Consider the following 19550-nt stretch of genomic DNA (forward strand, 5'->3'; position numbering starts at 1 on the left):
GATTTTTGTATGAAATAACTGTTTAGCATGAAGAGTCTAGTCTCTTAATTACAATCTTAGCTCTTTAAAAATCATGCAATATATTTTCTCTTATATAACTAATGCTGATAGCTACCCTTCCAAATCTGCCTACCTAACAAGGCAACTATTTTCTGTGTATAGTATTTCATGCAAAATTAACAGATAGTAATTCAAAGTGAAGCTAACAGAAGAACAGATTGAACTGGATAAAGAGATACAGGAAAAGGAACAGAAAAGACAGGTTGTTTGAAATAAGTTAATTTAAAAGTTGAAAGGTGGATAAATATTGAAAAACAAAACAAAATAAATAAAAGTAGCACTTAATGCAATGGGAGAGACAGGAGAACGGCACTGGAATGGAAAATTTTGGGATGTTTCCTTATGAGTCAAATAAGTTGTGTTTGTAAGTGTGCACATATGCTGGAAAACAGGCAGGGGGAAGGAGATGATAATTCCATGATGCCTTCAAAAAGGATTTCGGAATTCCAAGCAATTTCTTCTCTGTGCTAATGATCACTTAGCTTCAGTTTCTATTTTCTCACTAGTGTGCTCAAAGCCTGCTTTAAACGTGTCTGTTCCTAACACTTTGAAATGCTTTAGTAATGCCTGAGTCATTACAGATTTTATTTCATGTTGATGCTTTGGTTAGGGAAGGGATTTTTCTGAGAGAGCCATTTCTCTTCTTTTCTCTGATGTAAATAATTATGGTAGTAGAGGAAGGATGCAATTTTTGGTGTAGACTTTTAGTATCTTAACTTAATTATAAGTAAAGCTATATTGTTTATTCTTCCCTCTCCCCTACCTGCAAAATAAGGAATTTCATGTTGAAAACCGGGGGAGGGGGAATAAATAAATAAATAAATCTTTTAGGCCTTGAAGTCCTTCTCAGCCTTTGAAACTCTTTATAACTTAATTATCTTTTGCCTGTGACTAAAAATAACAAAAATAAATAAAATCTAGTTTTTCTTATAGTGCAGAAATCTGACACTAGATCATTTGTTTTCGGTTGCACACTAAAGCTAACAGTAAAAATTAGGGAGTACTTAAGTTGTCAATAAAGATTACATAAGAAGTTTTTATGGATGTCCTGAATGTGAGCTGCCCAGGTCCTGAACTAGCATTAGGGTTTTTGACTGCACATATTTCTAACCTGCACAGTCCCTCTGGACTGTAGGGAATGTGTTTAATGTGAGAGAGATGTTTATGAAGCATCTTTATACATCTATCAAGGCAGGGAGAACAAACCAAACATACTGGAAATATGATTTCCAATTACTTACAGGAAATTGCTCTCCCAAAAAATGGTCTTTACTCAGCCTATTTATTTTCAGCCGCAGACAGAATATTTTCAGCTGCTGTGGTTTCCTGGGGAACACAAGGAGATGGATTTGTATCTGGTAGGGTGTCCTGATACTACCAGGAATCTGATCTTGTGAGCAGCTACATACTTGCAATTCAAATTAAGCACCTATTCCATGGCCTAAACACATCATCATACACATACCCTTAGCTCTTTACAGGATTTATTCAAGTAATCTGTATTCATCTGTATCAATCTCTTATCCAGATCTACTTAGATTTGGAAGAAGAGGCAGCAGACAGTGTAACATGTCATGGTTACTCTGACAACAGTACTGATATAGAAATACACAGATGGACAATGTACTAGCTGTCCTTTAAATACCAATTCTGTATGGAATATGAATTGTTAGCTGTGTCATGGTGTACCATTATCTTGCACTGTATAAGCACATGGAAATATTAGTCAGACTTTTGCAGCTTAGCAAATCTACAAGATGTACAAGTCTGTTTGTTTGTTGATACGTGAATGAATTGCAAATTGTCACTGGAAAAAAAAAAACAAAAAACAAAAAACAAAAAAAAAAAAAAAAAAAAAAAAAAAAACCACTTTACCTGTTACTGTCAGAGTAACTGTATCAATCAAAATACTGTTTATTTGTTTGTTTGTTTTTTACAGGTATGTAAATGTTATTCTGATGTTTACACCAACAGAACAGCTTACTGAAAATTAGCCGTAATGTGGTGGGAAGTGTTCCCTGGAGATGCTTTATGTGGCACTGTCCTTAAATTCACACAGAGGGAAATATATATGTGCAAAACTTCCTTCTCCAGTAGTTAAAACTAATAACCAGTGTTAGTTTGTGACTAACTCAAGAAAAATGGCTTACTCTCTTGAGGCTTTCCCTTACTACTGATGGATTGTAGCTCACCACTCCTCTTAGAGGCTTTGCCTCTTATTTTTCATTTCTCCCATGTCCTTTCTCTCATGGCCACATCTTCTCCTTTCTCCAATAATCTTTCTTATCTTTGTTCTGCTTTCTTGTGTGTGCTGGGCTCAAGACAGGCCCGGGCCCTTTGGGTAGGGGTGGGAGGGGGCTGCCCAACCAGTTCTTAAAAGCCCTCAGTGAAAGACATTGCACAACTTCCTTAGCTGGTAAATCACTGAGCTGCTTCAGCGTGCCTCCTTCCTGCGAATCACGCTGGTTCCTACATCTAGTGCATCACAGTCCTTCTAGCAGTCATGGCCTGGAAAACACTTTTTAGGGCAAAAGGTGCCATTCCCTCACCCATTTGTCATGGGTCATGCTTTGCAGCCCACCCTCCCCCTCGCACTGCTCTCCCATGGCTCTGTGTCTGTGCCCGCTCATGCCAAAAGACTGAAGGGAGGCGACACACGTTTGTCTCTGGAGACTTGGGGCAAGCCCGACCGTCTCCTTCAGATTATGATGGCCGCGGTAGGTAACCAAAGCCCAACACCTCGGAGCCGCTAGGCAGAAACCAGCTGCTGCGTGCCCTGAGGAGAGCAGAGCACCCAACCACGACCCAAAACGGGGGCGGGCAGCGCCGGCTCCTCACCACAGCCCCCTCCGAGCCCTCCCGGGCTGAGCGAGCCCGCGGGCAGCCGGGGACCTCCAGCGGCAGCGCCGCCCCGAGGCCGGGGCCAGCCGGCCTCACAGAGGGGCCGCGGCGTTCGGGCCGGCGGCTGCAGCCCCCAGCGGCCGCGGGGGACAGAAGAGGAAGTGAAGCCGCTCCGGGAGCCGGTGGCGCTGCGAGGCCCCGGCAGCGGCCGAGGAAGATGAGGGCTGCCGGGCTGCTGTGCGCCGCGCTGTGGGGCCTGCTGCTGCCGCCGGTAAGGGGCTGCGCCGGGCCGGGAGAGCTAGGGGAAGGCGGCGGGGCCGGGCCGGGCGCTGCCAACCGCCCCTTCCTCCGCACGGTGCTGAGGGGGCGGCCTCCGGCCCCGGCCCCGCAGCGCTGCGGGGCCGCTTTGGGTCGGGCCAAGGCGGTTGCAGCCCTCCCGAGCTGCCTGCCTGCGGCCGGGCCCTGCCCGGGTCGGCGCCCCGCCGCTCCCCTGCCCCGGCCCGGCCCAGTGAGGAGCGCTCCCTGGGCTCCCATTTTGGCAGGGGGGGTCTGAGTCAGGCTGTGGATGGCTGGGGGAGAGCTTGTGGTGTGCCTGTGTTCTGGTTTTGTGTTTGTTCGGCCGTCCTGCGGGACGGTTTGGTCGCTTTACGGGGCGCCCTGGCAGCCTTTCCCCCACATCCTGACGTGCGGTGCGCCGGGAGCCTGGTAGCTGCCCTGCTGCCTGCCTTCCCCTTCTGGCAGGGGAAATGGGGAAGTGAAAGCCTTCATAATCTGTTGAAGCCATGTATATAAAGGGTATGCCACCATTAAGTACTGCTCCACTCAGGTGTCTGTTTTCTTTGTTTCTTGTTTTTTTAACATAATTTGTGCTTGTTTTGATAAGGCAGGATCCAGAGTACTTCCCTGTGTAGGCAGTCACAGCTTGATATTCACAACAGCAGGCATGGAGCACAATGGTTGTGTGTGTGTGTGTTGTTGTTGTTGTTATTTTTTTGTTTTTTTGTTTTGTTTTTAAATCACCTTAAGAATGGCATTGGGCGAAGTAGCTTGTGTCCATCCTTGCAAAGTGCTCCCTTGGTCTTTGTGAGCCCTGTGCAGCTCTCATCAGCTGTATTAGGGTTTTCTCAGCAGTGCCATTACTCTCTGATCCTAACTCAATGGTTTGTTGCTGCTGACAGAGGAAAGGACTTTGCCTGCCTGCCTGTAAAACTCCAGGCCCTGTGTCCTGCCTTTTTTGCTCTACAAACGCTTCACTGGGCCGGTTCTGGCAGTGGTGAGCACTTAGGTCAGCTCCTTGAGCCTCAAGAGCAGTACCCTAAGAGTGACAAGGTGAGGAGATAGCGCTGATGTGCAGGGAAGGAGCGCTGCTGTCTGAGCACAGGCACTGGTTCCCCGGTCACAATGTCCCCAGGGAAGGAGTGTTTGTGTCACAGTGCCAATAGCAGAACTGCAAGATGCTGCTTGTGCTGTTCATGCTTCGTTTTTTCTACCTTTCTACATTTCTCTGAAGTTCATGTTGTTACTTGCTACATACAAAATACTTTGTTCCTGTTCTGCACATTTGAGTTTCTTGTGTCTTATCTAGATGCTAAACGTGATGGGTGTTGTAAATACAGGCTTGGCTTGATCACTCTGTCCCCTGGTTCCCGTAACTTCAGGTGTTCTACATGATGGGGTTACCACTACACCTGTAAGTGGAACAGTCAGCCCAAGCTTATACCCCTACTGTGACTGGGGAATGTATTAGGAATAATAAGGATTAAGAGACACTATAAGATTTTATTATTTTTTTTTCTGTGAAAGATGAGGAGTTACACAAGAACAGTTTAAAGGTGGTAAAGAAAGGAGGGAAATGAGAGAACCACTTGTCAAAAACAGGATGAAATCTGTTTGAAGGTGAAGGGCCATTGAGAATTGTCTGAACTTGAAAGTGAAAGTTGATGATATACCTTTACAGACAGCTGTTATGCCTTTATTTCAGGTGCAAACATTTTTATGCTGCAACAAGTCAGCCTATGGACAGGCCCTGTATCCCATCTAGTAGCCCTTATCCATTGTGAAACAAAGAAACTGTAGTAATTGTAAAACACTAAAAGTTCAGTAGGATGCAATATGACTTCAATAGGGATGTTCCAAATGAGGTGTAGCGTGTCATGTTTATCTCCCTGCCTGTGGCAGGGGGGTTGGAACTAGATGATCTTTAAGGCCCTTTCCAACCTGAGCCATTCTATTATTATTATTATTATTATTAACTTCTAAACACTCTTTAGAGCAGCACCAGGGTAAACATCATGCTCTGGTATTCCCTCCCCCATCTTGTGAGCAAGAATTGTATTCTTCAATTCATCCCTAGAGCAGGGAAGCTTGCCAAACAAAACATGCGTATCAAATAAGCAAGTAATCACTTCTTTTAGACAGACTTGTGCTTGTGTGGCATTAACACTTGATTTTCTGGAGCACAGAAAATTCTTATTTTCCTTTGTGGAACAGAAAGAGCTTTCAATGGGTGGAAATGTCTGAGAGGTTTTGCACCTGTTAGAAGATTTTTGCTTTTAATTTGCCATTGGTTTATACTTTCTGATGAGCACATTTGAGAGGAAAGCTCGATTAATTTTGTACTGGTCATAAATTATGGAACAATTTATTTTAGCTGACATCTGAATAACTGTTGTATGTTAAACAGTTAATGTGCTCAGGCCCTCTGACACAGTTCTCCCAGCAGATGTTCACGCACTGTGGCAAATATAATGGATTCCTCTGAAGAAGGTTTCTTGCTATTCAAACCAGGCAGGCATAAACCTCAGAAACAATATCATCACATGTTTTTCTTTTCTTAGTAGGTCTCACTTGCTGTAGAATACTGATATGTTAGCCTGAGCAGAAATACTTCTGTAGCATTCATTGATTAGCATCGTGCATCTGCCAAATATTTGGGATTTACCCCCCTAGCCATGCCTACTTTTAGCTTAGTATCTCAGTATTCTTTCAGACAAACCTGAAGTCTACAACAGGATTATTTTTTTTCTTTTTTTAATATATTGATACTTCCTGATGTTAAGGTCAGTCTTTCTCAAGAAAAAACAGTCAAAATGAGATCATCCAGCATTTTTCTTAGGGTGATGCTTGTTTGAGATACAAATGATGCTTATTGGTTTTCACTACTCTGCAGCTGTAACTACATCTAATCCTCAATCAGTTTGTTGATCCACATAGAAACCTGGCCTTTATTAATATATTAACACTAGGATAACTCATGTAATATACATTACTTTCATGTACTTACATATATAGTATACAAGTAGTACAGTGTTAGTGTATGTTAGTCACTAAAATTAACAGAGGTTTTAAAATGTATATGTATTTTATAGTAAATACTAGAAATTATGTTACATGAGGGACTTTGAGAGTAATCTAATGAGATTACTCTCAATGAGAGACCAGGATTTCTTTAGACAAATTCTTTTTAAAGTACAGTAATTAGTCTCTGTGCTTAAAATTGTTTGATTAGAAACTATTCTAGGTATTGCCATGTAATACCTTTACTAGTAGGGGATATTCTAAATTCTGCAAACAGGCAAGGACTTTAATCCATTTTTCTATATCCTGTTTTAATGCCTTTCTATGTAAAATCATACACTTCTCTTGGAAAGGATAGGGTTCTGAATCTGACTAGCTCCTCACTAGTTTTCCATCCTGCTCCCCAGCTACCTCTCTATCATGAAACTATATTGTACAAGTAAGTTAAATGTATGTATATCATCTCTAAAAGCTCTTTCTCTTTCCTAACAGCTTTTTAGGAGAAGACCTGTATACTCATGGTCTAAACTTTGTTTAATTTGGAACACCTTGGTTTATTTCAGATAAATGCAGATGAGGGAATCCTGCACGCTTCTGGAAATGGTGTACCTCCAGTAACAAAGGATTACTGCATAGTTTACAATTCTAATTGGATCTCTCTTCCAGACAGTCTGAACAATGCTGTAAGTAAAGAGTCGTATTTTCTAAGAGAACTACAACACGAGATAAGTGTGGGTCGGCTATAACTGGTCTTCACTTTTTTGGGTGTTAAATTGGTACTATACTGAATACTATTGCATCCTCCACCCACAGAAATGAAAGATCTCTGTGTACTAGTAGAAAGAGATCCATATAGTGAACGTTTCTGTACTGTAAAAAGTAAGTTTTTAAAGTTTATAAAGATGCTATTCTGTCTGTGCTTAAAACCAGATCTAAATATGATGTGTTTTTTTTTTCCTTTGGGTGTCAACAGTATATCCAAGTTTTAGATTTGAGAGTAAAATTCTTCTTTATTTGTTTATAAAAACACATAAAAACACAAAAACACCTAAAAATGTTGTAAACTTGTGAAAGATTTCTTTTATCAGTTTGTCAGTTTGCTCTCCCATTTAACTGTCTTGTAACTTTTCTTATGTGGTGAAAGAGGAGATATTTCAGATGATCTTGGGTGTGAGGCAGAAACAAATCTTTTCTTTAGGCATTCTTCCTATAAACAGGAAATACTTAATGTTTGGAAGTGATCAAGACAGCAGTATTTTTCTCATTTCTCCTCCTTCCCTTCTGTCATTCATTAGCAGGTTTACTCAATGCAAAACGGAATAATTTGTCAGTCCAAACATCTTTGCTGTTTTACTTTGGCCACTGGGATGTCATGCCTAACTAAAGAAAACTGACAAGTTTAAAATCATTGTCAATCTTGAACTGAAACTTTTTTTTTTTAAAGTAATACATTTTTAAGTTTGCCAACTGTTTCTGAACAGGTATTACACTTCAAAATTCTGGTTACATTATATCAGTTAGTGGTGGGTTGCTTTGTTTGTTTGTTGTTCCCCTGAAAAATCTGGAAATAACTTGAACTATATGCTGGATTCTCCAGAACTATAGGCAGTGATTTTTTCTACGTAGCCAGAGTTGTATGTTTGAATTACAACTGCTGGGAAACTGTACTTAGAACAGCCAGGTATTTTGGCTATATGATGTTCTAAACATCCTTCGGTATTGTCGGCTGTAGAAACTGCTGCCCTGATTTTATATTTCTGAATCCATTATTCCTTTCTGTTGTGCCTCTTCCTGGCAAACCTCCAATTAGGGATAGTCTTACAGATAAGTTTGCATTATCAGATTTGCTTCTTTGATGCTTTCTGCTCCTCTTCTCTTTGCAGACTTTTAGGACTCTGGAAAACCTGACTTCTACAGTACTCTGCAATTCTTCTGAAGTTCCTTCTGGCTTAATGAAGGACAAAGCAGTTGTAGTGATGAGAGGAAACTGCACTTTTCTGGAGAAAGCAAGAATTGCTCAAAGATCAGGTGCTAAAATGCTGTTGATTGCCAGTAAAGCTAGGCTGGTAAGTTACAAACTATGATTTTCTTTTGTAGTAAAATAATATCCTATCTATTTGGTCCAAGTCATTGCTGTGCAGAGATAGCTCAGAAGTCCCAGAAGCAGGGGACTACAGGAATGTGTGGGATTCCAGCATGAGGTAACCTTCCCCACCGAGCACAGTGCTAGTGCTGCTGCCCTTCAAGGGACCAAAGGGGTCATTCTGAATTAGCTCTGTGCAATGCTGTGTTGCATTATCTAAAAGTATCCACAGCTGAACTTCTATCAAGCATTATTCTATAATGCTTGTCATTGTCATCCCATAATTTCAGCAAACTCTGAACTCCTCATCTTCTTAGATAATATTTTGTTTTAAACACATGACAAACGTAAACTATTTCATCCGAAGCTGGAAATAAAGAAGGTATGGAGATGCTACAGATACTTCTGCTTTTGTTGTTTTCCGTTACAGCTGCAAAATATAAATACAAATATTTGCAATTTCAGAATTTGTGTGATTATCGTGAGGTTGTTTCCTATGCTTCTAAAACAAGTTTAAAAAACAAGTTTTGTTTATTCTTTATAATACTATAAAAGCACGGGACCTTAATGAATCCAGATGTGATGGTAACATCACCTGTTTTGACCAAAGTACATCTGTCTTCATTAATCCCTAGGAAAAGGAGATGAACTAGCTCAATTTTTCTTCCTACAAATTCACTGAAATTTAAAGGACAATCTGCACCTGTTTGGGCTCAATACACTCACCACTAATACTTTCTGTTTTAGGCTCCTCCTTCAGATAACAAGACTGATTTTGAAAATGTGACTCTACCAGTTGCTCTTATAAGATACAATGACATTGTGGATATGCAGCTGGTAAGTAATACAATTTCAGCATGTTATGGTTTGTATAGACTTAGGTTTTTGATGAAATAAATAAAAATTAATATCAAACATGAATGTCTTCCTGATTTGGATGGGCATAGATAAAGATTCACAGAAGGGGATGGGTATTAAATCATGGAAAGACTTCCTTCTTCAAGTCAATTTAAGAGAATATTTAATTAGAACACTAAGAATGGGACACAATAATGGTTGGAGGGTAATCTTAGAAATCTTCATCCTAAACAAGATAAGCACCCTTCCAGTAGACTTGTATAAAATTGCAGGTGCTTGGCAAATGTCAAGAACTATAGGCTGAGAGGGCTATTCCTTTTGCACAGAAACTAGAACAGCTGAACTTGTATCAAGCAGCATGATATTTTGCAAGCAAGCAGTACCTTATAAGGTTGGATCTTGAGGATATTGTATTTTTGTTGTCTTTATAAGATCATAGGCTCTGTTTCTATAGCATGACAGCATCTGTTATACACAGGTTAGGTGGTATAGTTTGGTTTTCTGCTGATGAGTTCATGACGAGATGCCAAGTTTATGTCTTTAAAATCTGGCAGTTGTGGTATCTCCTACACTTGCAGGGGGGTTTTGTTGTGGTTTGTTTTTTCTTCTTTTAGTTTCTTTTCCTTGATGCCTAATATTAGGATACAGAATGTTGCAGAAAGTTTTAAAGAAAACTGTTTTCTTGGGTGTGGAATTTTTGTTGGTGGTGGTTTGCTTTCTGTTGTTTTGTTTGTGTATTTAGTGTTAAATAGCTTTGCTAGGCAGGAGTTGCACTGCACATGTTTTCCTATGAATAGCAGAGGCTAGCAGTAACCTGTGTAGTTTTAGCTCCTTGGATTGAATTTGCAAGCTTGTTTCACCATTTCTGCTCTTAACCTTCAGAGCTGCCGTGGGAAGTTGGCTTAGGTAAGTATGTGAACTGAAAGTGTCCCGAGATATCTGGGACTTTGGTTGTTTTCTCCTTTTTTATTTTTCCATTAAAGTTTGGTTCTTATAGAGCATTGATGTGACTTGAAGGATTGTGGTAACACTCCTCAGTCTGCCATAATCACTGAAGAATACTGAGTTTCGGTTTAGGTTGTCCTCTTTCTTGAAACTTAATCATTCAAGGAAGCAAGCATTGTGTGTTTAGCTGAGTGATTTTTATACGTGCCCTGCTAACCTGGGGGGCAATTAGGGCAAGGTTAGATCCCTGATTTGTTCTAAAACTTCTCTGCATCACTTGATTGGCTAGTGTGGTTTAGAGTGGTATCACACGGAATCGCTTCTGTGCAGCTACAATAATTCAACAAATAACTTCGCTAGTATACAAGTATGCCAGGTGATGTCTCATGCTGCTGTTGAATTGAGGGGGAAAATAATTTTTGTCTTAAAGAAACTGTCTTCATAAAAGTAGTAAGAAACAAAGCCTTGCCTACAAGTGATCCTTTCCTAGTTCTGATGTATTTTTTGCCGTGGTTTTGTCATGTCACTGGCAGTAGCTGTTAGGAATGATATGTACTGCTTAAAAGCTGGCAACCGTAGTATTCTTCCTAGTACAGCTGCATATTACATTTTAATGCTCTTTATGGCTTCCAATTCTCTCTTTTTAATTAGAAGAGAGAGACAGCACAGTCTGAGGGGAGCCAGTTGGTGTAAGCATTCTTTTTACTGTTTCTTAGAATGTTTGAATTGGGTTTATGAGGAATCTTGTCAGTTTTAGAGGCCTTCAAGGAAGTGAGCTGCTCTCTTGCTGAGCTGTTACCTGATGGGCTGTATTTGGTTGTAGTGCTCTCTGTGGTAGCAGCTGAGATTTCAGAAGATTTCAGAAGTTTTCAGTGAAGAGCAGAACAAAATGAAATAACTGTTCTCCATTCTAATGTGAATTTTGCTTTATTAAATTCATGAAATTTAAAGGAAAAACTGGGATTAGATGTATTGGAGTTGAGTATGAAAAATATATAAGCCATTATTTTTTTTCCTTTTGTCTTCCACCTACAGGGTACTCTGATTTGTTTGTTTGTTTTGCCTTTATCTAATGTTATATATCACTTCATACAGTAGTAGTGTTTTACCAACACTTAAATTTTCTTTCATGTTTTCTAAAAATGTGATTATCTGAACTGCCATAACTTGAGGCAAATGAATGATTGACTTCTTTAGGCTGCAGTAAGGTTAATTCTGTAATTAGATAATTCAGATGCTGAAATGAATCTGCTGTCTTCACATATGGCCCATGTATTCCACTACACTACTCAGCTTCCTATTCAGTCTCACCACTGCCAATTTGATCTTCCTGTAGCCAAACTTGCCCGACGTGTTCATCTCTTCTTTTTTTATCCCACATCCCACTGTTAACAAATCTGTTCTACCACATCTCTGAAGTGTGTTTTCACTGCAGTGTTGCTTTAGGTGCCTTGACTTCAACAACAGCTAACCTTCCTCACTTTCTGTCAAATTGTCACCCTTTCTTTGTTTAAATCTCACCTTTCAGTCGCATCGAAGCATTTAAGTTACATGAAATTGCTTTCTTTTATTTTTGAATCCATCTCAAGTTGTGTTTGTGAAAAATTATTTTTGAATCTTTCTGTCACCATGAGTTTTTACTGTGTCCTGTCTGAAGCATCTTGTCTTTATCTGCGCTGTGAGTTTTGTGGCCTCAATAGCTAGAGGCAGACCTCTACTCATATCTCAGTGGACCTGTGAGTCTTTATTTCAAGGTAATTGACTCCAGATATGCCCTCCTGCAGAACCTAAGTCTTTGGTAGCACATGGTAAATTTGCGGGATAAAAAGCATTTGGATTAGGGGTAGGTACAACTTCTCAGAAGCATTGAAAGATTGCAAAGAAGTACCGTTTTGCCTTGTGGTATCCATATTTACCACAGCAGTAGTAATAAAGCTGCTTTCTAACCTGGTTATCTGGGAAGGTGGCATGGTAGACACTGCATCTTTACAATGACCAAGAAAAGAATATGGGATATGTTATGCAGTAAGTTGAAAATGTCCTTGTTACCATTGTGTAGGGTTAAGAGCAGGAAATCGTATTGTGTGCCTTGTTGGAAATTAAGCAGTATAATTTCGTTCTTGTCTTTATGAAGTAATTTGTATGTTCTTTTTCAGACTCTCGGAAATGACATTAATGTGACTCTATATTCACCGCCTTTGCCGGAGTTTGATTGCAGTATGGTTGTCATCTTCCTAATTGCTGTGTTCACTGTGGCACTAGGAGGCTACTGGAGTGGAGTAGCAGAACTGTAAGTCTGCACGACAGAACTGCGTATATTATGTGGACTACAAGTTTTGTGAAATCTCTAGTTATGATTAGTAAGACATGATTTATTTTTTTTTTTAGGTGATTGAGGTGCAATTAGATGCTTAAGCTTCTTGATCATCTATGTAACCTTTAAAAAATAACAAAACTGTTGTGACCTAAACTGCTTAGGGTTTTCCACTTAAAATCATGAGTCTTTGATAACAGTATTTCTGGATGAGAAGAGTCTGAAGACAGGTTTGACAGGCATGCAAGAAAACATAACATAATGTATACTTCCCTTTCTACTTTCCTGGTGTCTTCCTCTGCTCTATCTCTCAGTAGGTCTTCAGGGAACCCTAAGCAATAGGTTGTAAAAGTTCCTGAGTGATAATGCAGCTCTTGGCAGGATGAGTGAGAGTTAATGTTGTGACATCGGAATATTCCATTATCCGTGAAAAAATACGCATTTTAGTGACACCTTTAAAATCCAGTGATCTAGGAGGTACAACTGTAAACGTTGTCTGCACTGGGGACCTGTACAAGTGCCTTGTTCCAGCTGGCTGAGCACCACCCAAGAGGATGTCTCCATGCCACAGCCCTGTCACTGGCAGCACTGGGGAGCACAGCTTGGTTGTGTCTGGGTGGCTCCAGCCAAAGTCCACCTAGGCTTATCTGCCTCAGCTGTGTGTGTTATCTGGCAGCAGAGCTGGGGCAGTAGCAGCTCTGGGACTAGGCAGGGGAAATGAGACATAAGGGTGTGTGTGGTATAGCTTGTGGCAAATGCAAGGAAACAAGCTGGTAAGAGAGGTCTCTGCACAGTGTTGGGAGAGTGTGCAGCTTTGTTTAGTGAAGTGAAGCACACTGGGTTCACAGAACTGGTTTTACTTTGGGGTTGAACTGGTTGTAGCTGGTCTTTCAGAGCATGGTATTATCCTGTAGCATTTCTTGGATGTCTGTGCACACGCAATGTGCCAGTCAGTGTACTTTACAACAGAGAACAGGAGATTTAGGTAGTAGTGCTTTGTTCCCCACAACAGCAGGGAGTGGATTGTATGTGATAACTGCGCCTTCCTCTTTCCCACTAGTTGTTATGCAAATATTAAGTGATTTTTTTTTTTTATTTTAAGATTAAAGAAATAGAAGGGGGGATTCTTTTTTTAAAGGCTAGATGTGATTATGCTTCTTTTTTACCCTACAGTGCTTCAGGGTGTGGCTGCACTGAATGCTAAAATAACAAAATGTGATGCTGTTTCCCATATTGGGGAAAAAAGTCCTAATGTAATTACATTAAATCTGTTAGAAGTGTACTTTCATAAGTCTAGGGTGAGTTTTTTTTTAAGCTGCTTATTCAAAGCATGTTCTCTGAGAAGGTGATTCATCTAACAAAGTGTCTTGCTCCTATGGGCTTTTTTCTTTTGAAGGTAGTTGTTTCAGTGCTGAATTCAGCATTTTGTAGGTAGGCCCTGGGGTTTGTCAGGAACACGCTATCTGATGGGCAAGTTTCACTAGCACCTTTACTTAAAGAGTAGTAGGGCTGTCTGCTCAAAGAACAGAGTAAAACATAACAATTTGGCTCCTGATTTGGATGGTGTGGTATAAATACGGAGTATGTAAGCACAGAAATCTTACTTCCGGTGAACATGCAAAATGTCTCGTTTAACACACACACACACGTTCATTTACTCTGTAATTATGGGGTATAAAGGTAAAAGAATTAGTCATTAGCTAGTTTCATTCTGCTAACATGAGGTGTTTTTGCAGATGCTCAGTGTTATATAATTGAGGTTTTAAACACATGGATTTTAATTTTTCACAGAGATTGACTACATTTAGCCCAAGATACTTTGTAGTCAGAGGTGATGCGCTAACAAAGCTGAGTACGTGCATCCTGAAAAGAGGTTAAGAGTTTTTATATTGGACAGCTTTTCTTCACGCCGATCAGGATTTTGATTGGGAATTCTCATTAAAGTTGGCAATCCCAGTATTGTTGGAAAGGAGGGCAGTTAAGAATCTTGTGATCTATGCTAAGCTAGAAGTGCACATCTCCATCAAAAAAAATGGAGAGAAACTCAAACAAAAAGCATACCATTTTTTCTGAAAAGCTTGAATTCTGATAATAATAAGATTTAGACCTAAATGCCGTCAGTCAAAATGATTTGTAATAAAAAATTGTGTTTGTAGTAAAAGCTTTCCATAATCTCTCATCTGAAGTAAGTGTCATTTTCTTAATACAGTGAGAATTTGAAAGCAACAGTAAGTCCTGGGGAGAGAGAAACAAGACGGAAAAAGGAAGAAAATGTTACTTTCACTCCTCTAACTGTTATCTTGTTTGTCGTCATCTGTTGTGTAATGCTGGTCTTACTTTATTTCTTCTACAAGTGGCTAGGTAAGAAGGAAAGGATAATCTCCTTTGTCTTTTTTTTCTGCATAATTTTAAGTGTCTAAGTCTGAAAAGCTAGATTTCTAAACTAAAATTAATGTAACTTTGTTAATTGTACTGTACATCTATGAGTAGAGGGTTGAAAAGATGTAGCTGCTAATTAAAAAAGAACGAAGAAGCTTTCTTCTACTGCCTTAGAGTCTGCCTGGATGGTGCTTATTCTGAGTGAAGTAATGTGGAGGAGAGGTGACTGGTGACTGCCAACAAAAAATCAAAACCCACAAACAAAAGTAAATGATATATGTTGATGTTTTTAGGAGGATGACAATGACACTTTAATAGTCTTTAGAGTAAAAGATTTTTGGGGGTATCGCAACATTGACCTTGAGTTTGTGGTTGCAGTGCCCTAATTGAAGTATCAAGCTAAATGGCATTCATTCCCGTAATGGAATAAACTGAGGCATACTAGCAATAAGGCAATTTCTTGAATGATGCAATTCCAGTAAAACTTAGTTTCCAAACTGTTGACTTTTTTTTCCTCCTGCCCTCAAATTATGCAACCAGAAAGCATGTACTGTTTTAAATCACACTTTTTAGTGTGAACAATGTGTCTTTCATTCTGAAAGCTTCCTGAATTCACTGTTTCCAATAATTTGTTACCAGGTTACCATCCTTCTTCTGCAGAAGAAACTTCACCACGCTGACTTCTGATTTTGTTTATATTTGGTTAACTTGATTCTATGGTCATTGGTACCTTGGCTAAACATGTCACAAAAAAAAAAAAAGACTGATGAATCTTTTAATTTTATTAAAAGGTTTAGCTTAAAAACTTCCTGTTTACTCCTAGTTTCAGGTGAATTTTTGGAAGAAGTGATGAAAAAGGTCTCTTAAAGGAGAAAGGGAGAGGGGACTGGAGTGAAGAATGAGGCCTCTTAAAGGAGGGGAAATGAAAAGGATAAGTTAGTTGGGGACAGGAAGAAATGTGAAGGGTTCAAAGCAAATATGTAACAGATTTTTGTGAAGAAGCCTTAGTGTCTGCACTTTGAAGCAGACACAAGCCGTTTCCATGGTATGGTAAGCTGTCCTATGGGAAAATTCTGCGTATAATTACATGTAAAACCAAACAACGATAAAACCCCACTGTGTTGTTGTGATCACGATAGTGTGTGAACGTGAGTCCTAACATCAATACCTGGAGACAACATCGAGTAGTCAGTAAAGCTAGAAAAATTCACTTGCTGCCAGCTTCTCTGTGTAGACTAAATCCCAGGTCTTTATAGGTTTCTAGGGTTCCTTGCATATTTTATGTCTAAACTTAAATAACAACTTAAGGTTTGGGCTGTTTTCTTGTTTTTATTTTGTTGTTGCTGGTATGATGCCTTTCTGGCGCTGGAATGAATTCTGAGCAGGTCTGTGTTAACATAAAACTCAAAATCTGAAGGTACTACTCATATTAAACCAGAGGGTGTGGAGGAAAAGCAAATAGTTTTTAAAAAAAATCCAGACACTCCCTCAGGTTTTCTTGCTTTTATTGGTTCTGTTGCTATCTTGGGTTCACTTACAAAAGTGCTCAGCCTTTTATAACTTTACAGATGGAAAAGTATTAAAAGGGTATGATCTTTAAAGAAATCACAATGGCATAGTGCTTTAACACCTTGCAGTACTACAACAGAACTATCTTGAATGTACAAACCAGAATTTCCACAAGTACGGATAAACTTTTGTTACAAATATACCATAATCATGGTCTTTAAAGCAGAACACCACTACTGACACAATTGTGCATTTTTTGTTGCTGTACTAGAGGTGCTAAGTGCATTTGCTTAAAGCAGTAAATTTAAATTTACTTCACCACCTGTAGCTTAATTCTGTAACTGAAGCACCAGAGGGGGTGTTACCAGCAAAAAGCTGCTGCTTTGCTCCCCTGCAGTGGTGTGGGGGAGAGCATCAGAAGGGCAAAAGAGAGTAAACTCATGGGTTGAGATGGGGACACTTTAGTAGGTAAAGTAAAAGCTGTGTACACAAGCAAAGCAAAATGAGGAATTGGAACAACGCTTCCCATCAGAAGGGCAAGTATTTGGCTACTTACAGAAAAGCAGGGCTTCATCATGTATAATGGTTATTTGGAAAGACAGACAACATTACTCCAAATGTCCTGGGGACTTTCTGTACACCCTCAGCGTATTTGCAGGTTTGCAGCGGTGTGTTATCAATGCTGCCTTGGTCACCAATCCAAAACATAGCACTGTAGGAGATGCTATGGAGAAAATTAACTCTATGCCAGCCAAAACCAGTACGCCTGTCTTGCCTATTTTTCAGTAAATTCCCTATAGATGTTAGAGTCAATTTCTAGCCAGACCTTTGTTACAATAAAACAAAAACAAAAAAAAACATGTAAAAAACTGTTTTTATTGTCCACCTGTATTTCAGGGTGCTTAGAATAGGCAGTATACCCTAAGTTGGAACACAGTGTATGAAGTCTCTTCCCAAGGAGGTGGTTCCTAGCTAATCAGAAATTTTGGAAGGTGTATAGTATCTTAAAATGCTATTTAAATCATCAGTCAGAGCTAGAGATTGCTGAAATTTTTATACATTAGCAGACAAGATGACTACAGATATAAATTTGAAGTGAGGAGTAAGTATTATCAGTAATTGAGAAAGCTGGCAGTTGTAAAAGAGCACTTCAGTTTTAAACATAAACAAAGAAAAGTATGTGAAGGCAGTATCAGACCACTTTTCCCCTTAAATAAAGGAAAAAAGAGTGCTTTTTTTAAAAAATAAAAATATTAAAAATTCAGGTCTTGAAGAGAACTCTTTTCATGGAAGAGACATTTCAGAATCTAGCACTATGCGGTGATCTGTAACTGGGGTCTCCAATGACAGTGTACCAAGTAGCACTATAGCTGTAAACAGTTTAAATCATATGTACATCCTTGTGTTTGATACCTGTTTGCTGTATTTGCTCCCATTGTATTTTGTCACTGATTCCTACCACCCATTCTTTTTATCTAGTATATGTTATAATATCAGTCTTCTGCTTGGCATCTGCAACGAGCCTGTACAACTGTCTTGCTGCACTAATCGGAGAAATACCATTTGGACAGTGCAGGTATTGGACACCTTTCAATTCTTACAAGGTTTCTTTTGTTGTTTTTTTTTTTCTTGTTGCTACTAGAGGTGGTGTGAAAACATGAGTGTAGTTTGATAAAGTCTGCAGTTGGAAGAATAATGCCACCCACTTGAGCGCTGATGAAACAAAGGGGCGGGAGAGGGGGGTCTCTGGATGAGAACACTTTGTCAGCTTAAGGACCTGTGACAGCACAGGCAGGTATTTTGGCTGTTTTAAGCTTTCTTTTTAATTTAATTATTTTTCTTTTAGAATTACGTGTTGCAACAAAAATATTGAAGTGAGGCTTATCTTTCTCGCTGCATTCTGCATAGCAGCAGCTGTTGTTTGGGCAGTGTTTCGAAATGAAGATAGGTAAGTGGTGCATTCTAACTTGAAAGGGTAATATGAATAAATGTCCTCAAAAACCCTTCTCATCTCATAACACTTTCTGGCACATGGCGTCCTTCTAAACTACGATGCCTATTTAAAAAAAAAAAAGTCATAAGTATTTATGAAGCTTAATAAGTATGGGAGTAATAGAGAACAAAGCTATACAAATGAACTGTGTGGCAATTTGGAGTTGCAAAAAATTTTGAAGATGAGGAAGAACTAGCTTGATTGCTAATGATCACCATAGTGGAAAAAAGTGCAGAAATGGTAATATAAGCATGAGACCCTAAATAAATATTATAGTAGAATCCTAAGAAGCATCATGAGCCACACAGTAAGCAGGGCTTCCAGTCAACAACATGTGTTGAGCAAGTGAGCAGTCATACAAGGGAATGGCAAGACCCTGCTGTAGCCTCTGCTGTACTCATTTTCTCTGAGCCACACTGACAAAGAACAGTTACCAATTTATGATCAGAGGCTAGTGAAAATTGTTGATCTTGAAACTAGTGTTTTTGTGGTATTGGTAGCAATACTTTAAAAAAATAAATAAATAAATAAAAGGAAAAGAAAAACACCTTGTTTTCAGTTCCCTTTTGCAATTTTGCTACCTACAGAAAAATCTAAAAAAATCATTATACTTAAATACCAGCAGTAAGTTGGACAACGTGTGAAAGTGTGTTCTTATATTTAGGTGGGCTTGGATTTTGCAAGATATTTTGGGAGTTGCTTTCTGCCTAAACTTCATCAAAACACTGAAAATGCCCAACTTTAAGGTACTGTAAATTGCATATTTTAAAGTATTTTAATGCCACATGTATAAGTTTAGCATCAAGAAGTAAGTTTTTAATGCTCAAGAAGTATTGGAAAACAATAAATTTGCACAAATTTTAATTATAATAGTTATTTTAAAAAATATTCTAATGTTATGCTGGAGTAGAAACCTTGGTGTAGTGTGGGTTTTTTGTTTGTGGTTTTTTTTTTTTTTTCCTTCTGATTCTTTCTTTATTTTTTAATGTGGTGATACAGTAAGGGTACCAAAATGTAATTATGCAGTCTTTGAAAACCCGTGGTATTTTTTTCTCTCTCCTTTCCAGTCCTGTGTGATACTACTAGGCCTTCTCCTTCTCTACGATGTGTTTTTTGTCTTCATAACACCATTTATCACGAAGGTATGTCCATGAATTTCTCTTGAAAATCAAAATGATTGTGGCAGCATTTTTGTCAGATGACTGGTTTTTTCAGTATTCTCGATGCAGAAATGCTGTCTTCCTTTTCTTTTTTCCTGTTCAAGGCAGCAG

General features: G+C 39.3%; 1 protein-coding gene across 5 annotated transcripts in view; it reads left to right on the plus strand.

Moving 5' to 3' along the window:
- The first annotated feature begins 2858 nt into the window (after window positions 1-2858).
- The window catches only part of SPPL2A (signal peptide peptidase like 2A), a 29036-nt gene continuing 12344 nt past the window's right edge, over window positions 2859-19550 (plus strand). The window contains exons 1-10 of one of the 5 annotated variants that reach the window (XM_082769299.1): window positions 2859-3172; window positions 6762-6881; window positions 8082-8264; window positions 9029-9118; window positions 12241-12374; window positions 14608-14759; window positions 17766-17862; window positions 18133-18234; window positions 18944-19025; window positions 19347-19421. In XM_082769299.1, coding sequence (XP_082625425.1) covers window positions 3119-3172; window positions 6762-6881; window positions 8082-8264; window positions 9029-9118; window positions 12241-12374; window positions 14608-14759; window positions 17766-17862; window positions 18133-18234; window positions 18944-19025; window positions 19347-19421 — 1089 coding nt within the window. In that variant the 5' untranslated portion in view covers window positions 2859-3118. Of the gene's footprint in view, window positions 3173-6761; window positions 6882-8081; window positions 8265-9028; window positions 9119-12240; window positions 12375-14607; window positions 14760-17765; window positions 17863-18132; window positions 18235-18943; window positions 19026-19346; window positions 19422-19550 lie in introns of those variants that run through there. The other 4 variants (XM_082769298.1, XM_082769301.1, XM_082769300.1 and 1 more) reach the window with 4 other exon arrangements.

The sequence above is a fragment of the Aythya marila genome, assembly GCF_965140915.1.
Source record: "Aythya marila genome assembly, chromosome: 11".
NCBI classification, from domain to species: Eukaryota; Metazoa; Chordata; class Aves; order Anseriformes; family Anatidae; genus Aythya; species Aythya marila.